This window comes from Oncorhynchus tshawytscha, linkage group LG12 (genome assembly GCF_018296145.1).
Source record: "Oncorhynchus tshawytscha isolate Ot180627B linkage group LG12, Otsh_v2.0, whole genome shotgun sequence".
NCBI lineage: Eukaryota > Metazoa > Chordata > Actinopteri > Salmoniformes > Salmonidae > Oncorhynchus > Oncorhynchus tshawytscha.
The window spans coordinates 65,573,483-65,600,025 of NC_056440.1; the positions used below are offsets into that span (position 1 = coordinate 65,573,483).

The following is a 26,543-nucleotide window of genomic DNA, read 5'->3' on the forward strand; positions in this document are numbered from 1 at the left end:
TATTACCTCAATTACCTTGACTAACCTGTATCCCCGCACATTGACTCAGTATCGGTACCACCTGTATATAGGGTAGTTATTGTTATTTTATTGTTACTTTTATTCATTTTACTTTAGTTAATTTAGTAAATATTTTTCTTAAAACTGCAGTCTTTTAATTAAAACTGCATTGTTGGTTCAGGGCTTGTAAGTAAGCATTTTAATGGTAAGGTCTACCTACACCTGTTGTATTCAGCTCATGTGACAAATACATTTGTATTTGATTTGATTTTGAAACAGAGATAGTGGAGCATGTATTGATACAGTGTGGGAAGTATGAGAGGGAAAGAGAGAGGCTGATATCTAGTATGAGGGAGAAGGGAATACAGGACATTAGTTTAAAGAGTATACTGAGTAGAACGTCATTAGATACAGTCTCAAATATTTTGTCATATTTTTAAATGAGAAACGTGGCTGGCAGGTAGAATTTAGTTTCTCCCTGGCCCACTGTCCAATACAGTAGGTGGCGGTAATGCACCATAACGTTGGATGCCAACGCCCGACAAAGCCTAGCGAAGGAGAAAAATAAGATGGCAGACGTTACCGAGGTGGATGCAGAAAAACTCAGCAAAAAGTAAGCCATTGTCGATTCACTCTTTTTTTGGACAGCATTTATGAAGACGTTTGCAACACTTTGATGGTGTGTGTGGATCACATCCTTGTTATTAAACGATACAAGTAGTAGGATATTGTTGCACCAGTTCGGATAAAGCACGATAGAAAAACAAGTTTACCATAGCTAATGTGCATACAAATTCCAATGGTCCATTCGGTTCAAGTTGCATATCGCGCGTGCTACTTGTAGTCCTTTAATGTGCACGCATGCATGCTTATCATCCTATTCTGTGCGTAGATGACTACAAAACCCATATTGCATCGTACAAATTACCCATGGTTATTTGCTGATTTGAAGTTTCTTGTTTTCACATAGGTTTATGAACAAAACCACGTTTTAGCTAAAGTAGTGTTAGCCTTTTTAGCTTTACCGTAATGAGTTGCGTGCCAAATTCAGCAACCTTTCAAGTGATACTGGTGTGCTATTTATGTGGGGAAACATTGAACTCATCAGCTTTATGCATCCAAGCGAATTATCCTATAATTCCACTTTTGCATTGGGATGGCTTGCTAGCTAGTGGATTTAGCTAGCTAAATTACTTGTAGGCTACATGGTCTGACTGATCAGCTCAGAATGATAGTGAAAATGTTCTTCCTACTCAGTGGAAAAATTACCCAATTGTCATACTTGAGTAAAAGTAAAGTTACCTTAATATAAAATGAGTCAAGTGAAAGTTAGAGTAAAATATTCCTTGTGTAAAAGTCTAAGTATTTGGTTTTTATTATACTTAATTCTCAAAAGTACATTTAAAAAAAAAAAGTGTTACTTTTTTAACACTGACTAGACAAGGCATATCTGAAATAGTGAGAACGGGTTTATCAAAAAAAAATCACAGTACGGTTTTGGACTCATTCAGCAGTTTTAACCTGATTCAATTGGAAATTAATGTTGTTATTCCTAAAAACCAATTGAAAATGATGATGCTGTTGCTGCTTCCTGACCGTTCAGGTCATACTGATATGCTATTTATGTGTTGACAAGAACTTTTGATAAACTCTGTTTTGACATTGAGCCATTTAAGTGTCCAAATCAATATGCAGACACATTTTGTGATATATTAAACACTCATAGCGATTTAAGGGGGAAGTCAGATTGTATGTGTAACGGATGTGAAACGGCTAGCTTAGTTAGCGGTGGTACGCGCTAAATAGCGTTTCAATAGGTGACGTCACTTGCTCTGAGACCTTGAAGTAATAGTTCCCCTTGCTCTGCAAGTGCCGCGGCTTTTGTGGAACGATGGGTAACTATGCTTCGTGGGTGACTGTTGTTGATGTGTGCAGAGGGTCCCTGGTTGGCGCCCGGGTATGGGTGAGGGGACGGTCTAAACTTATACTGTTACATATGCGCTGTTGAAACCAAAACAGCAAAAAAACGGAAACTGGAAATATTGTTTACATCACTGGCTTAAAGGACAACCTGTTGAAGACAGCCAGCTACATTGTGAAGTGATGCATTTTTGACCCACCACCTCAATTCGGTCTTAATTAAGTAGCAACATTTGAAATGGTGTTTTTTACATTGGATGAAAATACAAACTACAAAATGGTATATCATACACTACACTGTAACCCCACTTACAAGTTAATGTCCCTTGAATGTTTTGGTACACCTACTGGAGAGCTCTTCTTTCTCTATATCCATTCAGCGTAGTTCCCACCCTCCTAAGCCCTAGCCACATCAATTACTTTAAGGATACACATGTGAGGCCATGTACAGTTGAAGTCGGAAGTTTACATACACTTAGGTCAGAGTCATTAAAACTAGTTTTCAACCACTCCACAAATGTCTTGTTAAAACCTCTTGCGTCGACCTGAGACGCAGACGTCTCATCTAGCCATCAGCAAATGCAAATGCACTACGCCAAATGCTAATAGCACTCGTTAAAACTCAAACGTTCATCAAAACACACATGCAGGGCACTGAATTAAAGCTACACTCGTTGTGAATCTAGCCAACAAGTCAGATTATTAAAATGCTTTTTGGCGAAAGCATGAGAAGCTATTATCTGATAGCATGCAACACCCCGAAATACCTGAAGGCGACGTAAACAAAAGAATTAGCGTAGCCGGCGCTACACAAATAGCAGAAATAAAATATAAAACTTTCATTACCTTGGACGAGCTTCTTTGTTGGCACTCCTATATGTCCCATAAACATCACTATTGGGTCTTTTTTTCGATTAAATCGGTCCATATATACCCAAAATATCCATCTATGGAAACTGTGTGATTTTTTTTAAATTAAAAAAGTCGACGATAAACTTTCACAAAACACTTCGAAATACTTTTGTAATCCAACTTTAGGTATTAGTAAACGTTAATAATCTATGAAATTGATCACGAGGCGATGTGTATTCAATAGCTCCACGATTTCAAATCATCTTCCGAAATCTCTCTTCCAAAACTTCCTGTCGGAGACCGGATGGAAAGTGGTCTCTCTTCCTCGTTTGACCAAGAAACAACGAGAAGGCAATTGACAAGACTGGTGACATCGTGTGGAAGCTGTAGGACTTGCAATCTCGGCCCCATTTAATTTCGTGCCCCTTAAACAATACATGCAAGTGGCGCATGGATATTTTTTTCAGTTTTCAGTGATCAGTTTTTCTTGCAGTTTTCCTTTTCGAGGAAACAGACGCTCTGTTATAGTCACAGCGGCGATTTAACCAGTTTTAGAAACGTGAGAGTGTTTTCTATCCACACATACGAATCATATGCATATACTATATTCCTGGCATGAGTAGCAGGACGCCGAAATGTTGCGCGATTTTTAACAGAATGTTCGAAAAAGTAGGGGGTCGACTTAAGAGGTTTTTAACAAACTATAGTTTTGGCAAGTTGGTTAGGACATCTACTTTGTGCATGACACAAGTAATTTTTCCAAGAATTGTTTACAGGTTATTTCACTTATAATTCACTGTATCACAATTCCAGTTCGTCAGAAGTTTACATACACTAAGTTGACTGTGCCTTTAAACAGCTTGGAAAATTCCAGAAAATTATGTCAGGGCTTTAGAAGCTTCTGATAGGCTAATTGACATAATTTGAGTCGATTGGAGGTGTACCTGTGGATGTATTTTAAGGCCTTCAAACGCAGTGCCTCTTTGCTTGACATCATGGGAAAATGAAAAGAAATCAGCCAAGACCTCAAAAAATAAATGATAGACCTCCATAAGTCTGGTTCATCTTTGGGAGCAATTTCCAAATGCCACGTTCATCTGTACAAACAATAGTACACAAGTATAAACACCATGGGACCATGCAGCCATCATACCGCTCAGGAAGGAGATGCGTTCTGTCTCCTAGAGATGAACGTACTTTGGTGTGAAAAGTGCAAATCAATCTCAGAACAACAGCAAAGGACCTTGTGAAGATGCTGGAGGAAACAGGTACAAAAGTATCTATATCCACAGTAAAACAAGTCCTATATCGACATAACCTGAAAGGCCGCTTAGCAAGGAAGAAGCCACTGCTCCAGAACCACCATAAAAAAGCCAGACTATGGTTTGCAACTGCACATGGGGACAAAGATCGTACTTTTTGGAGAAATGTCCTCTGGTCTGATGAAACAAAAATAGAACTGCTTGGCCATAATGACCATCATTATGTTTGGAGGGAAAAGGGGGATGCTTGCAAGCTGAAGAACACCATCCCAACCGTGAAGCACGGGGGTGGCAGCATCATGCTGTGGGGGTGCTTTGCTGCAGGAGGGACTGGTGCACTTCACAAAATAGATGGCATCATGAGGTAGGAAAATGATGTGGATATATTGAAGCAACATCTCAAGACATCAGTCAGGAAGTTAAAGTTTGGTCGCAAACTTCCAAAGTTGTGGCAAAATGGCTTAAGGGCAACAAAGTCAAGGTGTTGGAGTGGCCATCACAAAGCCCTGACCTCAATCCTATAGAAAATGTGTGGGCAGAACTGAAAAAGCGTGTGCAAGCAAGGAGACCTACAAACCTGACTCCGCTACACCAGCTCTGTTGGCCCATTTTGGGAAGCTTGTGGAAGGCTACCCAAAACGTTTGACCCAAGTTAAACAATTTAAAAGTAAAGCTACCAAATACGAATTGAGTGTATGTAAACTTCTGACCCACTGGGAATATGATGAAAGAAATAATAGCTGAAATATATCACTCTCTACTATTATTCTGACATTTCACATTCTTAAAATAAAGTGGTGATCCTAACTGACCTAAGACAGGGAATTTTTACTAGGATTAAATGTCAGGAATTGTGAAACTGAGTTTAAATGTATTTGGCTAAGGTGTATGTAAACTTCTGACTTCAACTGTACTTCATTATCAAAAGTCAATGAAAATGCTTCACTTTTTTTGACACTCAAACGTGATTAGGCAGGACAAAGCTGTTTTCACGATGTCAGGTATATCATCAAAATAAATCAATCACAGCACTGACTCAGTCAGCAGTTTTTACCTGATTTAATTAACATTAATTTCCAATAGTGTTCTAAGTTCCATTGTTATTCCTAAAACATAAGTTGAAATTAGTTATCGACTTAAATCTTGTATCATACACTGCAGTTGAGGAACAATGGTTAAGTAATTCTGCTTTGAAAGTAAAACTTGTATCACTACTTTTGAGAAAATGGCCATTGAATATTTAGGTACACCTACTGGAGAGCTCTTTGTCTACACCCATTCAGCATAGTTCACACCCTCCTTGAGCCTATCCCCACCAATCTCTTTAAGGATTCACATGTGAGGCCATGTGCTAAACAGAGTGAGTAGTGTAGTAAACAAACTAAGATTTCAAGACTAAAAGTGGTGAAAGTAGTAGCAAAAATAATGAAATACAATAGATCGTCAGACACACCTGGCTAACTTGATGGGTCGTGTAATCATCTGGTGAAGTATTCTTTTGTTTAGATATAAAGGTTAGCTAGCTAAATAATGAAACATAATCCCAACACATACAGTACAAACAGATTGACGTACTGAGCAGCTCATGTTATAGACAGAAGCATGCTACATTACAGACCAATCCAAACTCATCTCTCTGTATGTCCAGCCCCATCCATTATTTCAGCCAATCATGGTCAGCAGGAAGGTTCCGGTCTTTTTCCTTGGCTAAACCAACTAGGCTCGGAATTTAACAATTTGATTCATATTTACAGATGGCATACAAGTTTGTTATTAAGGCACATAAAAGTTCACGTTCCAGAATGCATTTCCATTTTTATCCCCAAAAATGTTTTACATTTAAATGCCTCACCTGTGAATTAGTGACGTGCGACATTCGCCTAGCTTCCTGAAACGGTTCACGGTTTGATTTGGGGTTTGCCAAAACAAAGGGAAATGCAACACTTATTTGTCAATCACTCATATCGATATCAAGTTGTAATCAATAGAACAGGGGGGGGTCAGATTGCAAATCCTGTTCAAAGGAACCCTACTGATAAAGCACATGGAATCTGGGAATAATGTGGATATCACTGGTTAGAGGACAACTTGTAGAAAAAAGCCAGCTACATGTTGGATTTTTTAAAAAGTGGGTTGCCAATGTAGAAAGTTTTTTTAAAGCAACACTATTTTGTTAGTTACTCATATCACATTAACATCAATAGAACAGGCAAATGATTAGATTGTATGCTCTGTTTAAAGTTGAACTGACAGCACTTTAACTACTCAACAAATATGAAGAAATTGAACTAATCCTGGGAATTCCAATACAATATAACTAGCAAGGCAATGATCACAAGTCAGTCATAACATGGCTAATAAGCTAGCAAATCTATTTATTTAGCAAGCTAAAAGCATGGTGCCTAACGTTAGGTAGCTAGCTAGCCAGCTAAGGAGGATGTCATTGGATGAGTGACTGACCTTTTTCCCCATATTGTTTTTGGTGGTTACAACTAGAGATACAGGTGTCATTTGTTCAGCTAGCAATAAATGTGAATCGCATTGCTGGCTATCTAGTTAACTATGCTGAACTTGAACAACTATTATCCAGTTAGCATATCTCTTGCATTTGTAAATTCACTCTGGCTATCTACTCCGATTTCAGAGTACTCTCGTCTGAATGTGCCAGAGCGCAGAATAACTGATGAATTGTTGCCACTAGTGCAGTTAGTCACTAACGCTCTAAATAACATGTTTACATGTAAACAGCCTAACCAGCTCTGCTAGGGCGAGTAAAATGGTCAAGAGTGAGGTGGCCATTTGACTTGGTGCTTGACTGCCATTGTGAGGAACGCTCGGATCAACCCTACTCCTCAACTACAGCGTCCAGTGTAGTGTGTGTGTGTGGCTCTGAATACTTGGAGAGAAAAACACTCTGAATTTACAAACAGACAATCTGACAATGCGTTGAATTTACGAACGACCCAGAGCACACTGACACACTGAAGGTAATTTACCAACAATTTACTTAGTTGTCAATCAAATGTATTTGGCATCGATCAACTGTGCGTGCCAAAAAGTTCCCTTTCAGTTGTCAAACGTGGGTGGGGGACAAGCATGCATTGCCAGGCAATGGTTTAAGAGTGTTCATCTAATCTCGCTCTGGATAGCATTAGTTGTTGATCTTGCTGTTGTTGATGTGCATAACTAAGGGAGAGGGAGCCTACCTTTTCATGGTTGATTGATCAATAGGACTCCCATGATATTTAAATATTTGTAGAAATGGTGTATTTTGTGGCTTTTGGCGAATGTTTTCTAATGATCTAAAATCGCGTCGTTGCTACTGCCTGTAAACACAGTCCATTTCAAATCGAATGATAGGAGGCATGTGTGGCATAAAGGCCTACTGTTGGCTTTGATTGGTTATTCTGCACCAGTCTGCGTAGACTCCGGTCCTGGGTGAGACAGATGTTTTTTTGTTGTAAATTATTTACTGCAGTATCTATTATTTTTCCAAACGCATGGCCACTTTCCCACTCTACATTGTGATAGTTTTCAAATGTTGCTCCCAATCATTCTATGAATTTATTAAGATGTGGAAATGACCATATCTAACTGGTCACATTGTCAGAAAATGTTTTTTAAAAAGTAATGTTGCTAAAACGCTGTCAGTTCCCTATTCAAATGACACACGGAATATGAGAATTTTTATATCACTGGTTAGAAGAGAATTTACAGTCATTCTGTAAATTCTGGAATTTCGGATGTAGATTCTGGGAGGCTGGCTAAACGGAAAAGAAGCAAATCAGTTGCTTTGTTATTTAACTTAACCGAATCACGACCCGAAATAGGACATCGACATTGACACGGGTTGGTTGTTGATTTTGAACGATAGTTTGACTCTTAAATCTGTGTTTTGGTGTGAGGCCAGGGACTTTTATAGAGAGACACCCCCAATATATATCAGGGCCATATGAAAATGACGGCAGAGTTTTCGAACTGCAAAGTCCTGCGACTTTTACTCCATTGTAGTGGAGTAAAAGTAGTCCAAAAATATTTAAACTACTTATGTAGTACTTCAAAGTGTTTCTACTTACTTTACACCAGTGTTACTAAACCCATTTACACTGAACAAAAATATAAACGCAACATGTGAAGTGTTGTTCCCATGTTTCAAATTCACAGAAATAAGTCAGCTGTGTGTGTGTCTCTCTCCAGGTCTGGTCATTGACTGGTGTAGCACAGTAGGTCAGCCTGCATCACCATGCTGACTCTGGTGGTTAGGACTGCCAGGCACCAGGTGTGTCAAGCCTTTGGGGTCAGGGCTCAGGGGGTAAAATTCGCTCTCCCCAGCACAGTGTCAGTCCCAGCTCTAATTCAGGGGAATCGCTGGCGAGGTGACAAAAGGTTGGTGGCTTTTCCGTTCAGTGAGAAAAACAACTAACCTTTTGTCATGAATGATTCCCTTTTTAGGAATTACTTGTATGGCTTTATAAAGTAGTCTCCTGAGTAGTCCTCAACCTCGATGCTGAGCCCACTAGATACCCTGATGTTACCCTTTGTGTCTGTGTTGTTGTTGTCAGTGAGCTGAAGAGGCGAATGAAAGCTGAGAAGAAGGCATCTGAGAAGGAAGCCAAGGTCAAAGAGCAGGTTGAGCAGAAGCAGACCAATGACCAGGCAGTTCAGAATGCATACGGGGCAGATGAGGAGACCCTGGACCCTAACGTGAGCTATATGGATGTTTATGATAGTCTTTCCCTCCCTCTTGTGATTTTCTTCAGAACATTTGACTGCTGATCTTAGTAGAAGATTAAAAATATATATTTCTCAAAAATAGGGCTGCAGTAATTGAGCTCTTGTACATTTGCACTAACCTCACTTTATATTGTTTATTCCAATAGCAATACTTTAAGATCCGCACTCAAGCCATCCAGGCTCTGAAGGGCACAGCAGAGGACCCATACCCTCACAAGTACAATGTAGATCTGTCGCTCACAGGGTTCATTGAGAAATACAACCACCTACAGCCTGGAGACCAGCTAACAGACATTGTCCTCAATGTATCAGGTACTGACAACAACTGTTTTCAAATATTGTGATTTGAAATAATATGATGTTGTCATTTGATGGTCAATCTGTATTTTTGACATATGTGAAACTCTGGTTGGCAGGTCGTGTCCATGCCAAGAGAGAGTCCGGGGCCAAGTTAATCTTCTATGACTTGCGAGGGGAAGGCGTGAAGCTGCAAGTTATGGCAACCAACAGGTACAGAACATGGTCCTTCCCAGAACTACACTACTCATGTGAGCTCATAACTCCCACATGTATCTTTTCTAACCCCATCTGTCAATCTTTCCTGTCAGGAGCTACAAGTCTGAGGAGGAGTTTGTGCGCATCAACAACAAGCTGCGGCGTGGTGACATCATCGGTGTTCGTGGTAATCCAGGGAAGACCAAAAAGGGCGAGTTGAGCATCATTCCCATAGAGATGACCCTGCTTTCACCTTGCTTGCACATGCTGCCCCACCTCCACTTTGGTCTCAAGGACAAGGTGAGCACCTTCACAATCCTGTAGTGGACATACAGAAAGCATGTCAGGCCTTCATATAAATGAGAGATGATACAGGACACCTTTAATTCATGTAACCTGCAGAAGAAATTACAATTTTTTGGTATCTTCACACTTTCTCTAACCCATTGCCTCCAGGAAACACGATTTCGCCAGCGATACCTGGATCTGATTCTCAATGACTATGTGAGGCAGAAGTTTGTAACACGTGCCAAGATCATCACTTACCTCCGCAGCTTCCTGGATGGGCTGGGATTCCTGGAGGTGAGGGAAATAGCCACTAGGGGGCACTTTAAATTTAAAAAAAATAATAATAATGGTTTGTCAGGAAAATCACATTGGAGTGTGGAGGAGTTCGGGTTAAGAGTTCAAGAGGGGTAAAGCTCTCTTCTCTTTGATGTGGAAAGTTATTTTAAAGGTTTATTTTTCACAAACAGGGTTTTGGTGATAGCTGGAGATAGGTAACTGAGACTTTAAAACCACAACACACGTTTCTTACAGATTGAGACGCCCATGATGAACCTGATTCCTGGTGGGGCTGTGGCCAAACCCTTTGTGACCTACCATAACGACCTAGACATGAACCTTTACATGAGGATCGCTCCTGAGCTCTACCACAAGGTAACATGTCCCCTGAGGAAGGACCAATAACACATGAAAAAACACTTTCAACTCCACGCTCATATTTCTGTGTGTTTTTTCCCCAGATGCTTGTGGTTGGGGGGATTGACAGAGTGTATGAGATTGGACGGCAGTTCAGAAACGAAGGCATTGACCTCACCCACAATCCAGAGTTCACCACCTGCGAATTCTATATGGCCTATGCAGATTACCATGACTTGATGGATATCACAGAGAAGCTTCTCTCGGGTGAATGAAGGGGGTGTTTCTGCTTCATCATTCTGGAATGTGAATATATAGTGTTACTCACAGTGACATGTAGGTATGTAGCTGCTAGGTTCCATAACTAACTGGTCTACTCTCTCTTCCCATCAGGGATGGTCAAGCACATCACTGGAGAGTACAAAGTGAAGTATCATCCAGAGGGTCCAGAGGGCCCGACCTATGAGATCGACTTCACTCCTCCCTTCAGGAGGGTCAGCATGACGCACGACCTGGAGAAGGAGATGGGCGTCAAGTTCCCAGCTGCTGACACCTACGACAGTGACGGTAGGAGAATGAATGGCGGTCAATACAGTGCCACAGCTATACCTCTATATAATTATATTATTTCCTAGGTTGTCTTACTGACCTGTCCCTCTCCACCCACCCCAGAGACACGTAAATTCTTTGATGAACTGTGTGCCCAGAAAGGAGTGGAGTGCCCTCCTCCTAGAACCACTGCCCGCCTCCTTGACAAGGTACCTTTTCTAATTTACATCAGGAAACCCTCCTCCTATAGCCCTTCCATGTTGTTGACATCACGACTAAACTGAAGTTGATGTTTATCCCTGCAGTTGGTGGGAGATTTCCTGGAAGTCACGTGTATCAACCCCACGTTCATCTGTGACCACCCACAGATCATGAGCCCCCTGGCCAAATGGTGAGCTCTTCCGATCCATATTACACTCATTTAAAAACAAGCAACAATGCTCTTATTCACATTCCAATGGACTGCAGGTTACCATTTGAAATAAGAGTCAACATAGGTCTTGCAGTGCCCCCTGCTTGTCAATGATGATGTCTCTAGCTATGCTCTCCTTGATCTTTCCCCATACAGGCACCGGTCAGAGAAAGGCCTGACGGAGCGTTTTGAACTGTTTGTATTGAAGAAGGAGATTTGTAATGCCTACACTGAGTTGAACGACCCTATCAGACAGAGGGAGCTCTTTGAGCAACAGGCTAAGGTCAGTGTGCCTGGGCGAGTCGGCTGAGTAATGCAAGAAACAATGTAGTAGTTGGGGCCACTGAACTGACACATTTGCCAAAGATTCTTGCTTTACGTCAACTTAGTTACCATTGGTGCTTCATTTTCTTTCTGATATTTTCCTGTTTGAGCCACCACTGTAAATCTTGATGAGCTACTTTGTTTTGGTTTTTCATCTAGCTTCTGTGTGTATTTTTGTGTTTTATTAGGCCAAGGCAGAGGGTGATGACGAGAGCATGTCCATTGATGAGACTTTCTGCACGGCACTAGAGTATGGCCTGCCACCAACTGCTGGCTGGGGCATGGGCCTTGACCGTCTTACCATGTTCCTCACAGACTCCAACAACATCAAGGTACAGTCAATGCATACAGACAGAGGTCCATATAGATCCTGTGCAATCTCTAAAGCACTGTAGGCCTTAATGCTCAAATCAATGTAGTTTTTCAAGTCTGTTTTGGAATACTGAGTGTTCTAACAGGAATTTACAAGTGACCAAATCGGGGGGTTCAGATGGCAGTCATTTGCGGACATGGCTATGCTAGTTGTCATAGTAATGACTGGTGTGTGCTCAGTGGTGTAGGCTGATTGGTGGTGGTGCTTGTGCTTCCTATCACTCAGAAGTTATGTAGCAGCTAAGATGACGACAATGTCTGCCATGGATGTTTCCCAGTTGCTTTAAATGTTCAAAGTCATAGTGTAAGAACACTTATAAAGGCTCAAAGGATAAGATGATCCATCTTTCAAAAGGAGTCCTTTTTGGCTAGCCACAGCAGTCCGCTAGCTAGGTAGCTGTCCAGCTTTCTAGAACATCCAGTCATTTGTTTGTAAACCATTAACAAGCTCGTTAGCTACCACGTGTTCTTATCACACTGTCAACCGAGTAGCTAGCAAGCAACAAGATATGCCAAATAAGTCTAAAAAAACAGATTTGACTGTTCAGACACAAGTTGAATGGCCAGGAATCAGATTTGTATCTGACTTCCATTGTACTGTAGCACATGGAACTAGATATTTCAAGCCTTGATTCCATGTGCTTTTTGGCTGTTCAGACTGCAGGAAAAGTAATAGATTTGAATCGGAAATGCAAAAGAATTTGCATGTGAGTCGCTTCAAACTGCCAATGTGAACAAGGCTTTAGGCATGCATGTTTATTATTATGCAGTAGGGGACACTGTTTTGATGCTTGTTTACACATGCAATACACTACAAACTTGAATGCACTTCAGCAGGACTCTGTGTCTGTGAAACCACCTGATGTTAATTCTGTTTCACAGGAGGTGCTGTTCTTCCCAGCCATGAAGCCTGATGACAACAAGACAGCCCCTCTCACAGAGGGCACCTCTGTGTAGTATTGTGACCTCGCCTGCTGGCAGATCTCTGCAGAGGTTGGCATGGTGATGAAGCCTGGGGAAATAATCAGATTGGTCTGTTGGTCTGGTCTCACTGTGTCCCGGTGGCATTGACTGTTTTCCATTTTATCATATGGTTTGAATCTCGCAATCTGCATTATTAAGGGAAATAAGTTACTTAAATAATTTTTCCACCATTACATTAAACATTAAATTGTATGCTCTTATTACCTTGTGCTTTGTCTCTATTCCTTCTTCCCTAATTAGTGTGGTGGACATCCAAGCCCAATGTAATGTCAGTGAATGAGGGTTTCTGGACATGTTTGTTGTGTTATTGTATGCTATACAGTCCAACTACTAAAAAAAAAGATCACTCACAACTGCCATTGGCACAAAAATAAAATTTGACAAAAATGTGATTCTGTATTCCCATGATTGAGTTACATGTCAAAGTATGTGTCTGCAGCTGATATACTGTAGTAGTAGGCCTAGGTTACTGGTCTGTTCTTTAGCCATGGTCTTCATTATGTAAATTTTGGGATAAACCAGGGGTGTAGTCATTCAGCCGAATCTGTTGCAAAACATTTCTTAAACGGAAACAAACGAAACGGAGGAATGTACCAGAATTTGTCCAATAGAAACTGTTTGGCAGAATGACCACCTATTCTGTTACAAAATGTTTTGTCTTTTAGTACACAGAAAACATTTAGAAACAAATTAGAGTTTATATTGGACAAATTCAGGTAGCACAATCCCTGTTTCCTTCTGTTTGTTAAATGGTAAACGGTTTCTGTTGCAAGACGTAATGAATACACCACTAGTGACTGAATATTTGATGACCAATGTGCACCCCACCCCTAAAAGGTTTGTGTGGGAGGACCTGTGTACAATACCTTTGGTTAGAGGAGGAAGAGCACAAGGTGAGTAGATGTGTTCTGCAAGTTCATTTCTAGTGAATGCAGTCCAGTCACTTTCTAGTCATGCTGCAAAGTACTGTTGTACCCTAGTGTGAAATCTATCAAGAAAACCAGAATTTGTTTAACCCTCCTGTTCTGGTCAAATTGGACTGATTTACAAGTTCTCTCTGAGAAATTGAGTTAATTTCATCTGATTGTCATAAGGTTCCATGACTTTGTCCACACAGGGCATCTGAACACAAAATACATTTAGATGATTTTCATAAAACTTTGGGTGTTTTATTTAACTTTTGTACATCTGTGGTGCTCCCTGTCAAAAATTACCGGTCATTAGAAATGGGGAGACTACAATTAGTGTATAAAATTGAGTTCAGGCACATGCCCATTCATCAGATGGACACACTTCCTCTCCCAGACCCCCAAATGCATGTGTGTTTGAGCACACACACACACACACCTCACTCCCCTTCTTGGGTTCCATGACAAGGAACCTTTCCCAAATAGAATCTTTCCCCCATGGGAACCACACCTGTTGGCATTCTCACAAACAATCGCAACATTGTTTCAATAATATATAGAACTTTTTTCGCAGCTCTGGTATATAAAGCTTTTTTGAGGCCTTGCTCACAATTCATTCTGTGGCTGCACAATGACCAAAATATAGGTAGTCCAAACGATGTAGTCATTCATGTATGTGAGGCTATTGACCTTATCTTTAATCATGACACTGGTGAGGAGGAGAGTCCTTGTTAAACTTTGACAAAGTAGTCTGATAAATAGCACAATATGTTTCATCTGAGTATTTGTTATAGTCAAAATAATCCATACATTATGCTTTTTTTAAACTCAAAAACGAGTTGTATGAGCTCAGGTCAATGAGGCCTACAGGCCATAAATAGCAAGTAGAAGTTCAAAACGTGTAATGTTCGCAAGAACTTAAGTTGATAAAAAGATCTAACATAATATATGGGTTGTTATGGATTATGATCAGCTATAACGGGGCGGTCATTTTGGACCGGGAACACAGAATAAATTAACATGAAACGAACACAACAGGATTGTTAATGAAAGCAACACTATGTTCTAGGAACTGTTGCCCAATCTCAACAGTTGTGTACTACAGTACAATGGAAAACGGACACAAAAGAAACAGTGACGGGGTTGGGGCTGTAATATTCATGGAGGGAAAACTATTTAGAGTATAACCTACCAAGCATAATGAGAATGATCGCGTTCCCCTGTTCAGATGTTGCATGAATCAACCAATGGTTGAGTGCCATGGCATAGATTGACAGATTGTTATAACGTATGTGATTAGCTGACAGTTAAAATACAGGCAGTGTAAAATATGAAATTCTTCAGCAACGCCTGGGCAGAGGAACGCGCCCAAAACCTTATGGTTAGTTCCACAATGCCATAAAGATACAGAGTAGAAAGACCAATAGACAGACGAAAATCTAACGCTGCCAACTATGCGGAAAACAACTATTATATTCCGAAATATTCTGTTGCGCATTTATTACGCCTTGAGAGTATCCATATAAGGAAAAGCCTTATCGGCAAATACGGTCCAACTTCCAGAAAGTCCTGAAGAAAATCCGCTTCTATTTAATATCGAGAGCGCGCAAATGGTGATTGTGCGCGTTCCACTCAGTCAATTGCATGTGTAATCATTTCGGCCGACACTGAAGATGGCGATGAGAGTAGCGTTCCGGTGCCTTTCTGCAAACTTTTCCACAGTACAGATATCCGCAAATCGTCCCTTATGGAAGGCAAACACCGCACGGACACTGAGCACTGCCTCGCGACTGTTCACAGGTAACAATTTGTTACAATGTTGCCCAAGTTGGCACTCTCAGTGTTGCATGCTAGATTTATCAACATCACAATTGATGTACGGGTCTGTGGCTACACATTCCAGTCGCAGAGGGGGAATAATCTCACGCTGTTTTGGTGACTTTCCCACGGTACATTTCAACACGTCAGAGAGCATGAACGATTTTTATTTTATTTGGTGATCAGCATATCCAGTTTTGTAAGCAGTTTAGAACGAATGCACTGCTAAGAAAGTTTGGTCGATGGCACAAATAAAAAGTAGCCTAATGCTGGCCGTTACGTGGTCTAAAAGTAAACTATTCTCTCGTTATTTCCAGACAGAAATCAAGTGATTTGTTTTTATGAAATTCCAATGGAATTTTGGGATTCCCTGACCAGCCTGTCGAACAACGCTCCCCGCGATAGGTTGGTTTAACCGTAACATTTTAAATTATATGGTCGCTTTCCATAAACTGCTATCTGGGATGTCCCCAAAGGTAGCCAGGTTGATTAAGGCTTTCATTTTCTTAGGCTACACTGTAAAACATTATTTATCAGAGGTTTAACTTGACCTTGCAACGATTTGCTGGGTCTGTTATCCACGGTCTTAAAAAAACATTATGCTTGTTAGGCACTCACACCCACTGTCTGGTGCCCCAATGTAATGGATAATTACTAACAGCAAGTCACGCACGAGTTTGGACATGGGCTGGTCAGGAGTAAAACATTTGATCATACATCTATATTTAGCATATTTACTACATGTGTAGTCTCCAAATGGCAAATACATGTGTGGTGTTTTAGTCTAAATGATATTGAAGATCTCCATTAAGGTAAGGCTCTCCCCTGAGTCTTTCAGACAAACCAGCCATGCCCCAGCATCAAGCACAGTTCACAATCTGGTTCAAACCTGTATTTTTTTTCCTGCATGATCTGATGCTAGCATTGGACACTGAGGCATTTCATTCCTCCCCAGCATATCGGGAAAGATTGACAGCGTTTTACATAAACCATATTTTAATGTTTCTTGCTCAAAATCTGGATTACATATCTGTCCAAAATAATATAAAATATTACTAGTTAATTTAATTGAAGGAACAGCCTACATAGCAGATTAGAGGAAGGATGTTTGTTTTTACTTCAACCAATAGAGAACTGTTAAATGTGTGTGCTCCCTCCCACCACTCATACTGTGTACAGTGATAGCTGGAGAATGCTGGTACATTGTATGAGCAATTGACATCACAATAGTGATAGTAATACAATTCACATCTAGTTTGACATTACAGGGCTGAATGTGGGTCAGTACATTAACGGTATCTTTTGTCATCATGCAGTATTTTAAATTAGGTCTGTAGTTTTGCACAATACTTTTTGGCTCTGGTCCATAGTACATTAGTGTCCTTTGGACGGTCAGTATCAAGGGCAATGTTTGGGATGGGTACTTAGTGAAGTTACACCCCCCCCCCCGGAGTTTAGAAACCCTAAATTGATTGTGTACTCATAGAACACAGAAAAACTAAAAAATGTCAAGTTTTCAAGATTATGGCTGTGTCAACAAGTCAGTGTAGTGTACTAATACTTTATTAGTCTGCTGTTTTTCTATGCACATGCATCCCATTATCTGATGTGAATGTCTATTTTTACAGCCCTCAAATTCACAGACAAGCATGAGTGGGTACGAGTAGAGGGTGGAGTTGGTACAGTTGGCATCAGCAATTTTGCTCAGGTAGGTAGTTTGGTTGATACTTTAATCAATGATTTAGTGTGCTGCGGTTTCTAAATGACTGATAATCTGACATTTATTGGTCTACCTAATGCCTGTATTGTCTTGAGAGATTTATTTGGGGACTTTGCACCTTGTCCTGCAATATAAAGACATATACAATTTTACATATGTATGACTATTGATTACTTGTATTATGCCTGACTTAAAATTTGAGGGCCAATCTGATATTTGTGCAATAACTTTAAGTTTACCACAACATTCATTGGCCTTATTTTATGCTTCATGAAATCAGTTACACGTTAGAGTTCTTCCCAGAGTTTCCTCAAGGTATACTTCAAATATGAATATCTGCTAAAATTTTAGAATTTGTGTCCCTCCATTGTAGGAAGCATTAGGTGATGTGGTGTATTGTGGACTCCCTGAGGTGGGGCAAAAACTTGAACAAATGGGTGAGATTTTTATTCAGGTTTAAGTTTCTTCCCACAAGTAAATGAGCTTTGTTGCCAGTAAGGAGGGTTTTTCATGTCCTTTGCTTGTGTTTCAGAGGAGTTTGGTGCTTTGGAAAGCGTGAAGGCTGCTAGTGAGTTGTACTCTCCTCTGACTGGAGAGGTAACTGAAATCAACACAGAGCTGGCAGACAACCCTGGACTAGTGAATAAATCCTGCTACGAAGGGGGTGAGTATCAAGACAGTGACATGACAAATCAGTTGATGTGTATGTTTGACATTTTAGTCATTTAGCAGACGTTCTTATCCAGAGCAACATAGATGAGCAAATTAGGGTTGTCTTGCTCAAGGACACATCGACAGATTTTTCACATATTCTGATTGGGGTTTCAAACCAGCGACCTTTCGGTTACTGGCACAACGCTCTTAACCGCAAGGGTACCTGCCTCCTCCTTATGTGATTTTTGTTGGTGAATAATCATTCAACACACTATTAAACCCCCTCTCCTGACAATGTTACTGATGGTTGCTCTGCTCTTTGACTTCCAGGCTGGCTAATTAAGATGACTATTGACAACCCTGCAGAACTTGATGGCCTCATGGACGATGGCTCCTACGAGAAATTTATCAAATCCCTTGATGAGTAGACTGCTCGACTCTCCGTGTTCTTTATTTAAATGTTCTTTTTAATGATGACTACAGGTCTTTCACACTAATCCTATCTGGGCGGGCTGTAAAATCTCAGCTCAAATGGTATTATGTAAAGTAGCCCTATTTATTTTGCCTGTAATTGTTTCATCACCAAGATAACCAAAATGTTAATTAACAATGCTCATCTATGTGCTTATTGCTGATGAAACCACAAGACAACCTGAAGGGTTTGTTCCCATGTCCTGTTGGCACAACGATAAATCCTGTTGGCACAATAATCAAGGATTTATTATTTCAGGTGCTTAGTTTGGACTGAAAGAAAATACAGACAAGTGGCAACAGATTGAAAATGAGAAGTCAGATAAATTAAATACAGCATACAATCCATTGGTTTTTTTCATTATGACTTTTATATTCCATCTGGTGGGAAGGATGGAATACAGTACTATTCACTTCCATAAACCACCTTAAGTCATTAGCTAATAGTCTAAACTTAATTTGGTGTCTGGCAATGCAAGACTAGTCAAAACATTGGCTGGCAGCCTGGCACTTCCAAAGACTCCCACACTTGTAGATTCACATTCTCCAGCAAGATAACCTTTTAGAACAAAAGACTACAGCACAAATGAAGCAAGAATCAATTATATTTGGGATATTTTCGTATTTTGACGTAACATCTGGAATATGTGGGATATATTGCATTTTTTGTTACACTGTTTATATACACCGCCTGTATTTATATACTGGATGGTGGCATAGCCCACTAATGTCTACTGCTATACATATTCTTAGTATATATTTTTGGTGTAGCCCTATATATGCGTAGATTTAATTTGGATTACTGAATTGTCCCGACATTCATGATATCTTGTTTTTGATTATTTGTGTACTTGTTTGACACTTTTACTGCATTGTTAGGAGCTAGGAAGCCAAGCATTTTGCTGCACCTGCTATAACCTCTGCTAAACTGTATGTGACCAATAAAATTTGATTTGATATACTGCTGCTGTATTTTCCAACCCAAGTGATTCAAGCTAATTGTAACTGAACATTACACTCCAGTGATATTAACACATTTAATATATCCACACAGTAGCACTGATTTATTAACATCTAATCAGCACAGTCAGTTAATGGAACATTAGTATGTATTGTTAGTGGCTAGTTTCCCATTCTGTGAAGGGTGTGTGTGGACCTATTCCTAGAAATTACCCTGCTTTGAACTAGACCTTTTTGTTCTGATGCCTAACATGTGGAAAACCAGGGGATAGAGAAGCACTGCTGAAACAAACATGCTGATACTGGCCGCTTCTCGTTGCTAACATGGACTCTCGGCACACCTTGACTTTTGCCCTTAGATCAAGATAGAGATGAGGTGCCGGGGAGGGTTTGGTCAATGATTAATGGAAAAAGTGGGCACAGAATCAGTGTAGCAGAGAAACAGCAAATCTTTGACTATATTATTTTTAACTAACTATAAAGGGGAATGGGGCTTAAATACTTTACAGAAGAATACCATTTGGCTGTCGGACAGAGAAGATCCTCTCTGGATGGTCCTGTCTTGACGCAATGAGCAGAGTGACGGTGTTGCTGTTAATGTGCATTTTAAAAAGTGTGTGCTGCATATCTTTACTGTGATTTCAAGAAGGTATTAGGGTTTAATATTTTGATGCACAACGCTCCTACATTGAAAACATGTCATTTTTTATCATTACAATGAGAATGGGGGATACTCTGAAAAATAGGCTGTGTGAAACAGGTCCATAAGTGACCCGTGTGTAACTTTATTGTGGGGCTGCAGTGACCCATTGTGGTGTACCTACAAAAATAAATCGGCAATAAATCAGATTGGAGTGTACGACCATTAGTTATTGAACAAAGCATCTTTCATGCATGCATACTGGTTGTTTCAATGTGTTGTATTGGGGCTTGATTATGGTATGAAAAGCACGTTAGCATTATGCCAAAACCAAGAAGATTTGATATACTAACAAAAAGCGTACAAAAAGCTAATTCGATCTGAATGGATTCTGAACAATATATATATATATTTTTTAAATCGAAGATTATGATTGAATCTGTTTTAATACAACTCTTCACACGTGCATTTTAGTACATCCGTTTGACGAACCATTGCGTCTACCATTGGGTGCCATATCCCACAATGCACAGTTTTAGAACTTCCTTTTTCCTTTCAGCCATTTTCCGCCTCAGACGGTATGTGAAAATAAGCTCACTGTCTTTCAAACGAAATCGCTCTTAATCCTCCAATATATCAAAATGTATGTTACTTTTATGCATTTATTGCCAACGTGTATGATGTTGTCGTTCAGAATATATGACTATTGATGAGTTAGTTGAGATAAAGACAAGCCAGATAGGTTGACTGCTAAACCTTGCTGGGTTGCAGACGCATGTATGTCTGTGTTGTCAGTGGGGTTACAACTGTTTCATTGTCACCAACCTGTCGGTAATGATCTAGATTATCGACAATTAACTCCAATGATTACGGAGCCATTAACACAGTAAAATATACGTCTGTTTGTGTTGAAATCAATTGCTGCATCCCCAGTTAACCTGGACGTGATGGCTAGCTAACTGGCTAGCATTTAGCATTATTTTTTTCCCCCTCCGCTGGATGGGCTGATCTTACTGCTAAATGTGATGAGCTTCTACATGTGTTAATTTCCTGTTTCAGGGAAGTAGGCAACCATGGCACCCAGCCGGAATGGCATGCTTTTGAACCCACACTTCCACAAAGACTGGCAGACGAGGGTACGCACCTGGTTCAACCAGCCCGCAAGGAAGACTCGCAGGTAGGCCTTGATTAGTTACATTGGTTTTAAGTAAAGTATAATGGTTGGATAAATGTTAACTGTTGGTTGAAACTGTATGCTGTATGCAAACCTACCAGCTATTAACTAGCATGTTTATGTGATGTACCTAGTTAACTAGCTGTATGGAATTATGACTATGGTGTAGTTTTGTTGTGTGCATGACATGTATGTGTATGTATGTATGTATGTATGTATGTATGTGATGGAGGTCTATGTGATGAACAGACTCCTCATTTTTCAGGCGAAAGGCCCGTCAGATCAAGGCTCGTCGTATTGCCCCACGTCCTGTGGCCGGACCCCTCCGGCCTCAAGTCAGGTGTCCCACCATCAGGTATCACACCAAGGTGCGCGCCGGACGTGGCTTCACCCTGGAGGAGCTCAAGGTAAGAGGAATATTAACAGTACATTTACTTTGTGAATAATAACCTCCAGGTTTAGGCAGTGTTAGTACGTTATGTAAGACTGAACAGCCTGAAAGAAAGGTGTGAGTTTATTGAATATATTTTGGCTGGCAGACTACTATAACCTTTTACAGCAGTCAAGTGATGACAAATCTCCGGAATCTCTGTACCTCCTTGATGATTCAACTTGAACCTATTTGCTGATGTCTGCTTGTTTTAATGAGTGCTGTGCATATGAAAACTTAAAACTGGTCAATTGATTCATAACATGGGGCTCAAGCCAGTTATTAACCCATTTTTGTTTGACAGGATTTTTTGTCTGAATGTAGCAATCTACTTGTATTGAGTTATGTGCAAGCCTTCACACTCCTAAAAGTCCGGGCATGGCTAGCAACTAAATGCCCAACAGTCCTCAAATATTTGGTTCACTGCTTTGCATGTGCTTTGTACTCTAGGCTGCCGGTATCCACAAGAAGACAGCCCGCACCATTGGCATCTCTGTTGACTCCCGCCGTCGCAACAGGTCATCGGAGTCCCTGCAGGCCAATGTACAGCGCCTGAAAGAGTACCGCTCCAAGCTCATCCTCTTCCCCAGGAAGGCCTCCGCACCCAAGAAGGGAGACAGCACTGTAAGTGTCAGTCATAGAACATTGGGTTGAGTGTTTATTAACATATGGGACACGCATAAACATATTGTCAAAGTGATTGCTTCATTTGAGGCTCAGATTATAAATATTTGCGTTCGAAGATTTCATCAGTCATGCGTAACATTGCTGTTAAACGTGATTTCAGAAAATTAGCTTGTGATTGAAATAAAGAAACCTGGGTTGTGAGCAGCTCTGGGCCAGCAGTCAAGTGATGAAATATCTCCGGAATCTCTGTACTACCTTGATGATTACATTTGAACCTATGATCTGATGACTGCCGGTTTCATGTGTCCAGTGCCCATTCTGTAGTTTCTGAAACGGCCTGTTAGCAAGGACGTTTTGGAGTTAAGCTGTAGAAATTGGGCTTCAAACTGGTCTGTGGAGATTTTGAAATGTTTTACTGCATTTTGTGCAGAGTAACATTGATCTGCATGGTTATCTGGACTTTGTTTACGTGCTCTGTTGTAGATTTAGTTTCAGTTGGTGTGCAATTAAATGTTTGAAATCTCTTCTCTTCACCCCAGAAGCATTTTACATTGACTGCACTGTCTTGAATGTGCACATGGTAGATGTTACTTTTCCTGCGAGCATTAAAACCTTTCCCTTTCTCCAGGAGGAGGAACTGAAGATGGCCACGCAGCTCTCTGGCGCTGTCATGCCCATCAAGAATGTACGTATCACACATTCATATCACTTGATTCATCCAAAAAAAGGAAGTTCATGTTCTTTAAAACAAACTTAAACGCTGATTAGGGTTATTGAATATAAATGGGATGACCAGGTCATAATTTAAATATTTGGAGGATGTATCTAGAGTCTATGTATTGAACATATGTTCAAGCTCTTTCAGCAGTCAAGTGATGACAAATTCTCCGGAATCTCTGTATTACCTTGATGATTCTCTTTGAACCTATTATCTGATGACTGCCAGATTGTGCTGGGCCTTAACTTACAGAAGTGGACGTACAAATAATTAAGTCATTGAGTAATAACATAGTCCCTAATCCATTCATTGTATTTGACTTTCTTTGACTGAAATGCCCTACTCTTAATGAGTATATATTTACATCAACATTGTTGTAATTGGGCTCTTCTCCCTCTGCTGCAGGTACACAAGAAGGAGAAGGCCAGGGTGATTTCTGAGGATGAAAAGAACTTCAAGGCTTTCGCCAGCCTGCGTATGGCCCGTGCCAATGCTCGTCTCTTCGGCATCCGTGCCAAGAGGGCAAAGGAGGCGGAAGCTGAGAGTATTGACAAGAAGAAATAACCGTTAGTTTCTATGGAACTTTCAAAAATAAAAACGTGTATAACTTCACTGGTCATTTTTTCAATTTGAAGGGTCATGTTTGTTACCATCTCATCTTGTAATGTTAATGTTTTATTGCAGTTGTGGATACATTTCTGTTCAATGGTGTTAAACACTCAACTTTGGTACATTTAAAAAATATTTTTTAATGCGTTAGTATTTCAATTCACATTTGATGGGTTATAGAAATACAGGCATCAATGCTAATGTTAAAGTGTTTACTGTGTTGCCCAAGAGACAAATGGATGGAATACATCTTGCCCAGTCACTACCAGCAAGTGGCAGCTGTACTACATTGAAAATCCCTCACCCTGGCATTTTCAAATTGTATGTGGAAACCAGTCTCCTGAGTGTGAAGTACACACTATGGAAGTTTACATTTTCAAGGAAGTGGCTTTTTGAGTCTTCAGCGTGTCAAATGTAGCACAATGGTCCTCAAGCCCAAAAATGTATAAGTAAATTCATCCACAAACTATAATTGATCTTAAATTTCATAAACCCATTCAAACGGTTAAGGGATGTAAAGAAGTGTTTGCTTTCAAATGGTTTTTGTTTAGCATACTTGGAATTCCTAAATATTAAATGGCTTCTTTCACAAAGCTGGAAATCTACACAATCTCAATAGAATGTTGCACCCAGGGCGTGTCAATTCCGTCTCCGTAACATATACGGCTCACGTTAGTTTCACTGCTAGTTCAACCAGAACCTTGTGTGCTTGTATGTTTTTAGGGACTTATGAGCAATGCTCCAGCCCTCTAGTAGTTAATGAAAATGTGGTTTTGAGTTGTGTAGTCAAAGAATCAATGGAAAGGTTGATTGTGGGATTCCTAGATTCCCATCCTAGCCCTAAGATTTCCAGTTTGGTATTTATAGGGGTGTAAAACACAACATGCAACAATTTAAGATTTTACTGAGTTACAGTTCATATGAGGAAATCAGTCAATTTAAATCAATTCATTAGGCCTGTATCTATTTATTCCACATTACTAGGAATAGAGATGGTTCTGTTAAGATACCTAAAAAAAAAAAAGATCTCGTGTGACCATTTGCCTCGTGCAGCATGACACATCTCCTTTGCATAGATTTGATTGTGGAATGTTGTACCACTCTTCAATGGCTGTGAAATTGGTGGGAATGGGAACACGCTGTCATACATGTTGATCCAGAGCATCCCAAACATGCTCAACGGGTGACATGTCTGGTGAGTATGCAGGCCATGGAAGAACTGGGAGATTTTCAGCTTCCAGGAATTGTGTACAGATACTTGTGTATTGGGGGCCGTGCATTATGCTGAAACATGAGGTGATGGTGGCGGATGAATGGCTCGACAATGAGCCTCAGGATCTCATCATGGTATCTCTGCATTCAAATTGCCATCGATAAAATCCATTGTGTTTGTTGTCCATAGCTTATGCTTGCCCATACCATAACCCCACGGCCATCGTGGGACACTATTCATAACATTGACATCAGCAAACCGCTCGCCCACATGACACCATACATGCAGTTTGCCATCTGCCCGGTACAGTTGAAACCAGGATTCATCCATGAAGAGCAGACTTCTCCAGCATGCCAGTGGCCATTGAAAGTGAGCATTTGCCTACTAAAGTTGGCTATGACGCCGAACTGCAGTCAGCTGAAGACCCTGGTGAGGACAACGAGCACACAGATGAACTTCCCTGAGACGGATTTTCAAGTTGTGCAGAAATTCTTCGGTTGTGCAAACCCACAGCTTCATGAGCTGTCAAGGTGGCTGGTGAAGAAGCCGGATGTGGAGGTCCTGAGCTGGCATGGTTACAAGTGGTCTGCGGTTGTGAGGCCAGTTAGACGTGCCGCCATATTCTCTAAAATGACTTTGTAGACGGCTTATGGTAGAGAAAATAACATTCTCCGGTAACTGCTCTGGTGGACATTCCTGTAGTTAGCATACCAATTGCATGCTCCCTCGAAACCTGAGACATCTGTGACATTGTGTTGTGTGACAAAACTGCACATTTTAGAGTGGCCTTTTATTGTCCCCAGTACAAGGTGCACCTGTGTAATGATGATGCTGTTAAATCAGCTTGTTGATATGCCACACCTGTCAAGTGGATGGTTTATCTTGGAAAATGAGAAATGCTCACTAATAGGGATGTAAACAAATGTGTGCAAAATTTGAGAGAAATAAACTTTTTGTGCGTGGAACATTTCTGGGATCTTTTATTTCCGTTCATGAAACATGGGACCAACACTTTAAAAGGGAAATGGGGAAACCTAGTCAGTTGTATAACTGAGTGCATTTAACCCAACCCCTCTGAATCAGAGAGGTGTGGGGGGGCTGCCTAAATCGAAATCCACATGTTGCTTTTATATTTTTGTTCAGTATACAAGTGCCTTCGGAAAGTTTTCAGACCCATGAACTTTTTCCACATTTTGTTACGTTACAGCATTATTCTAAAAATGATTAAATAAAAATAATGAATAGGCAATCTACACACAATACCCCATAATGACAAAGCAAAAACAGTTTGCAAATTTATTAAAAATGAGAACAGAAAAACCTTATTTACATAAGTATTCAGACCCTTTGCTTTGAGACTCAAAATTGAGCTCAGGTGCATCCTGTTGCCATTGATCATCCTTGAGCCGTTTCGACAACTTGATTGGAGTCCACCTGTTGTAAATTCTATTGATTGGAGATGTTTTGGAAAGGCACACACCTGTCTTTATAAGGTCCCACATTTGACATTGCATGTCAGAGCAAAATCCATGCCATGAGGTTGAAGGAATATTCTGTAGAGCGCCGAGACAGGTTTGTGTCGAGGCACAGATCTGGGGAAGGGCACCAAAAATTGTCTGCAGCATTGAATGTCCCCAAGTGGCCTCAATCATTCTTAAATGGAAGAAGTTTGGAACCAGCAAGACACTTCCCGAGAGCTGGCTGCCCGGCCAAACTGAGCAATGAGGGGAGAAGGTCCTTGGTCAAGTGAGGTGACCAAGAACCCGATGGTCACTC

At 40.5% G+C, this 26,543-nt stretch overlaps 3 protein-coding genes and 3 non-coding genes across 7 annotated transcripts; all 6 read left to right on the forward strand.

Annotated features, from left to right (window-relative positions):
* Positions 1–475: 475 nt before the first annotated feature.
* kars1 (lysyl-tRNA synthetase 1) lies at positions 476–13,217 on the forward strand. Of its 2 annotated transcripts, XM_024440209.2 has the most exons (15): positions 528–613; positions 8,232–8,420; positions 8,597–8,738; positions 8,915–9,080; positions 9,185–9,278; positions 9,377–9,563; positions 9,720–9,845; positions 10,083–10,202; positions 10,289–10,451; positions 10,578–10,751; positions 10,857–10,942; positions 11,039–11,124; positions 11,302–11,428; positions 11,658–11,801; positions 12,724–13,217. In XM_024440209.2, the coding sequence occupies exons 2-15, from the start codon at positions 8,278–8,280 to the stop codon at positions 12,796–12,798; spliced, it is 1,833 nt and encodes a 610-aa protein (XP_024295977.1). In that variant the 5' UTR covers positions 528–613; positions 8,232–8,277; the 3' UTR covers positions 12,799–13,217. The 2 variants fall into 2 exon arrangements, with proteins under 2 accessions (XP_024295978.1, XP_024295977.1); XM_024440210.2 differs by lacking the exon at positions 8,232–8,420 and having other exon boundaries at positions 476–613.
* A 1,902-nt stretch (positions 13,218–15,119) lies between these two features.
* Positions 15,120–20,205, forward strand: gcshb (glycine cleavage system protein H (aminomethyl carrier), b). The gene is made up of 5 exons (XM_024440211.2): positions 15,120–15,533; positions 17,180–17,259; positions 17,645–17,708; positions 17,804–17,935; positions 18,256–20,205. The coding sequence occupies exons 1-5, from the start codon at positions 15,407–15,409 to the stop codon at positions 18,351–18,353; spliced, it is 501 nt and encodes a 166-aa protein (XP_024295979.1). The 5' UTR covers positions 15,120–15,406; the 3' UTR covers positions 18,354–20,205.
* Positions 20,206–20,442: 237 nt separating this feature from the next.
* On the forward strand, positions 20,443–23,557 carry rpl13 (ribosomal protein L13). The gene is made up of 6 exons (XM_024440212.2): positions 20,443–20,574; positions 21,056–21,173; positions 21,436–21,577; positions 22,051–22,224; positions 22,856–22,912; positions 23,351–23,557. Exons 2-6 carry the CDS (start codon positions 21,070–21,072, stop codon positions 23,507–23,509), a joined length of 636 nt encoding a protein of 211 aa, XP_024295980.1. The 5' UTR covers positions 20,443–20,574; positions 21,056–21,069; the 3' UTR covers positions 23,510–23,557.
* Positions 21,738–21,816, forward strand: LOC112264269. The gene has a single exon (XR_002955613.1). It is a non-coding gene; the product is annotated as a small nucleolar RNA MBII-202 (small nucleolar RNA).
* LOC112264268 lies at positions 22,453–22,529 on the forward strand. The gene has a single exon (XR_002955612.1). It is a non-coding gene; the product is annotated as a small nucleolar RNA MBII-202 (small nucleolar RNA).
* LOC112264270 lies at positions 23,101–23,185 on the forward strand. The gene has a single exon (XR_002955614.1). It is a non-coding gene; the product is annotated as a small nucleolar RNA MBII-202 (small nucleolar RNA).
* Positions 23,558–26,543: the final 2,986 nt, after the last annotated feature.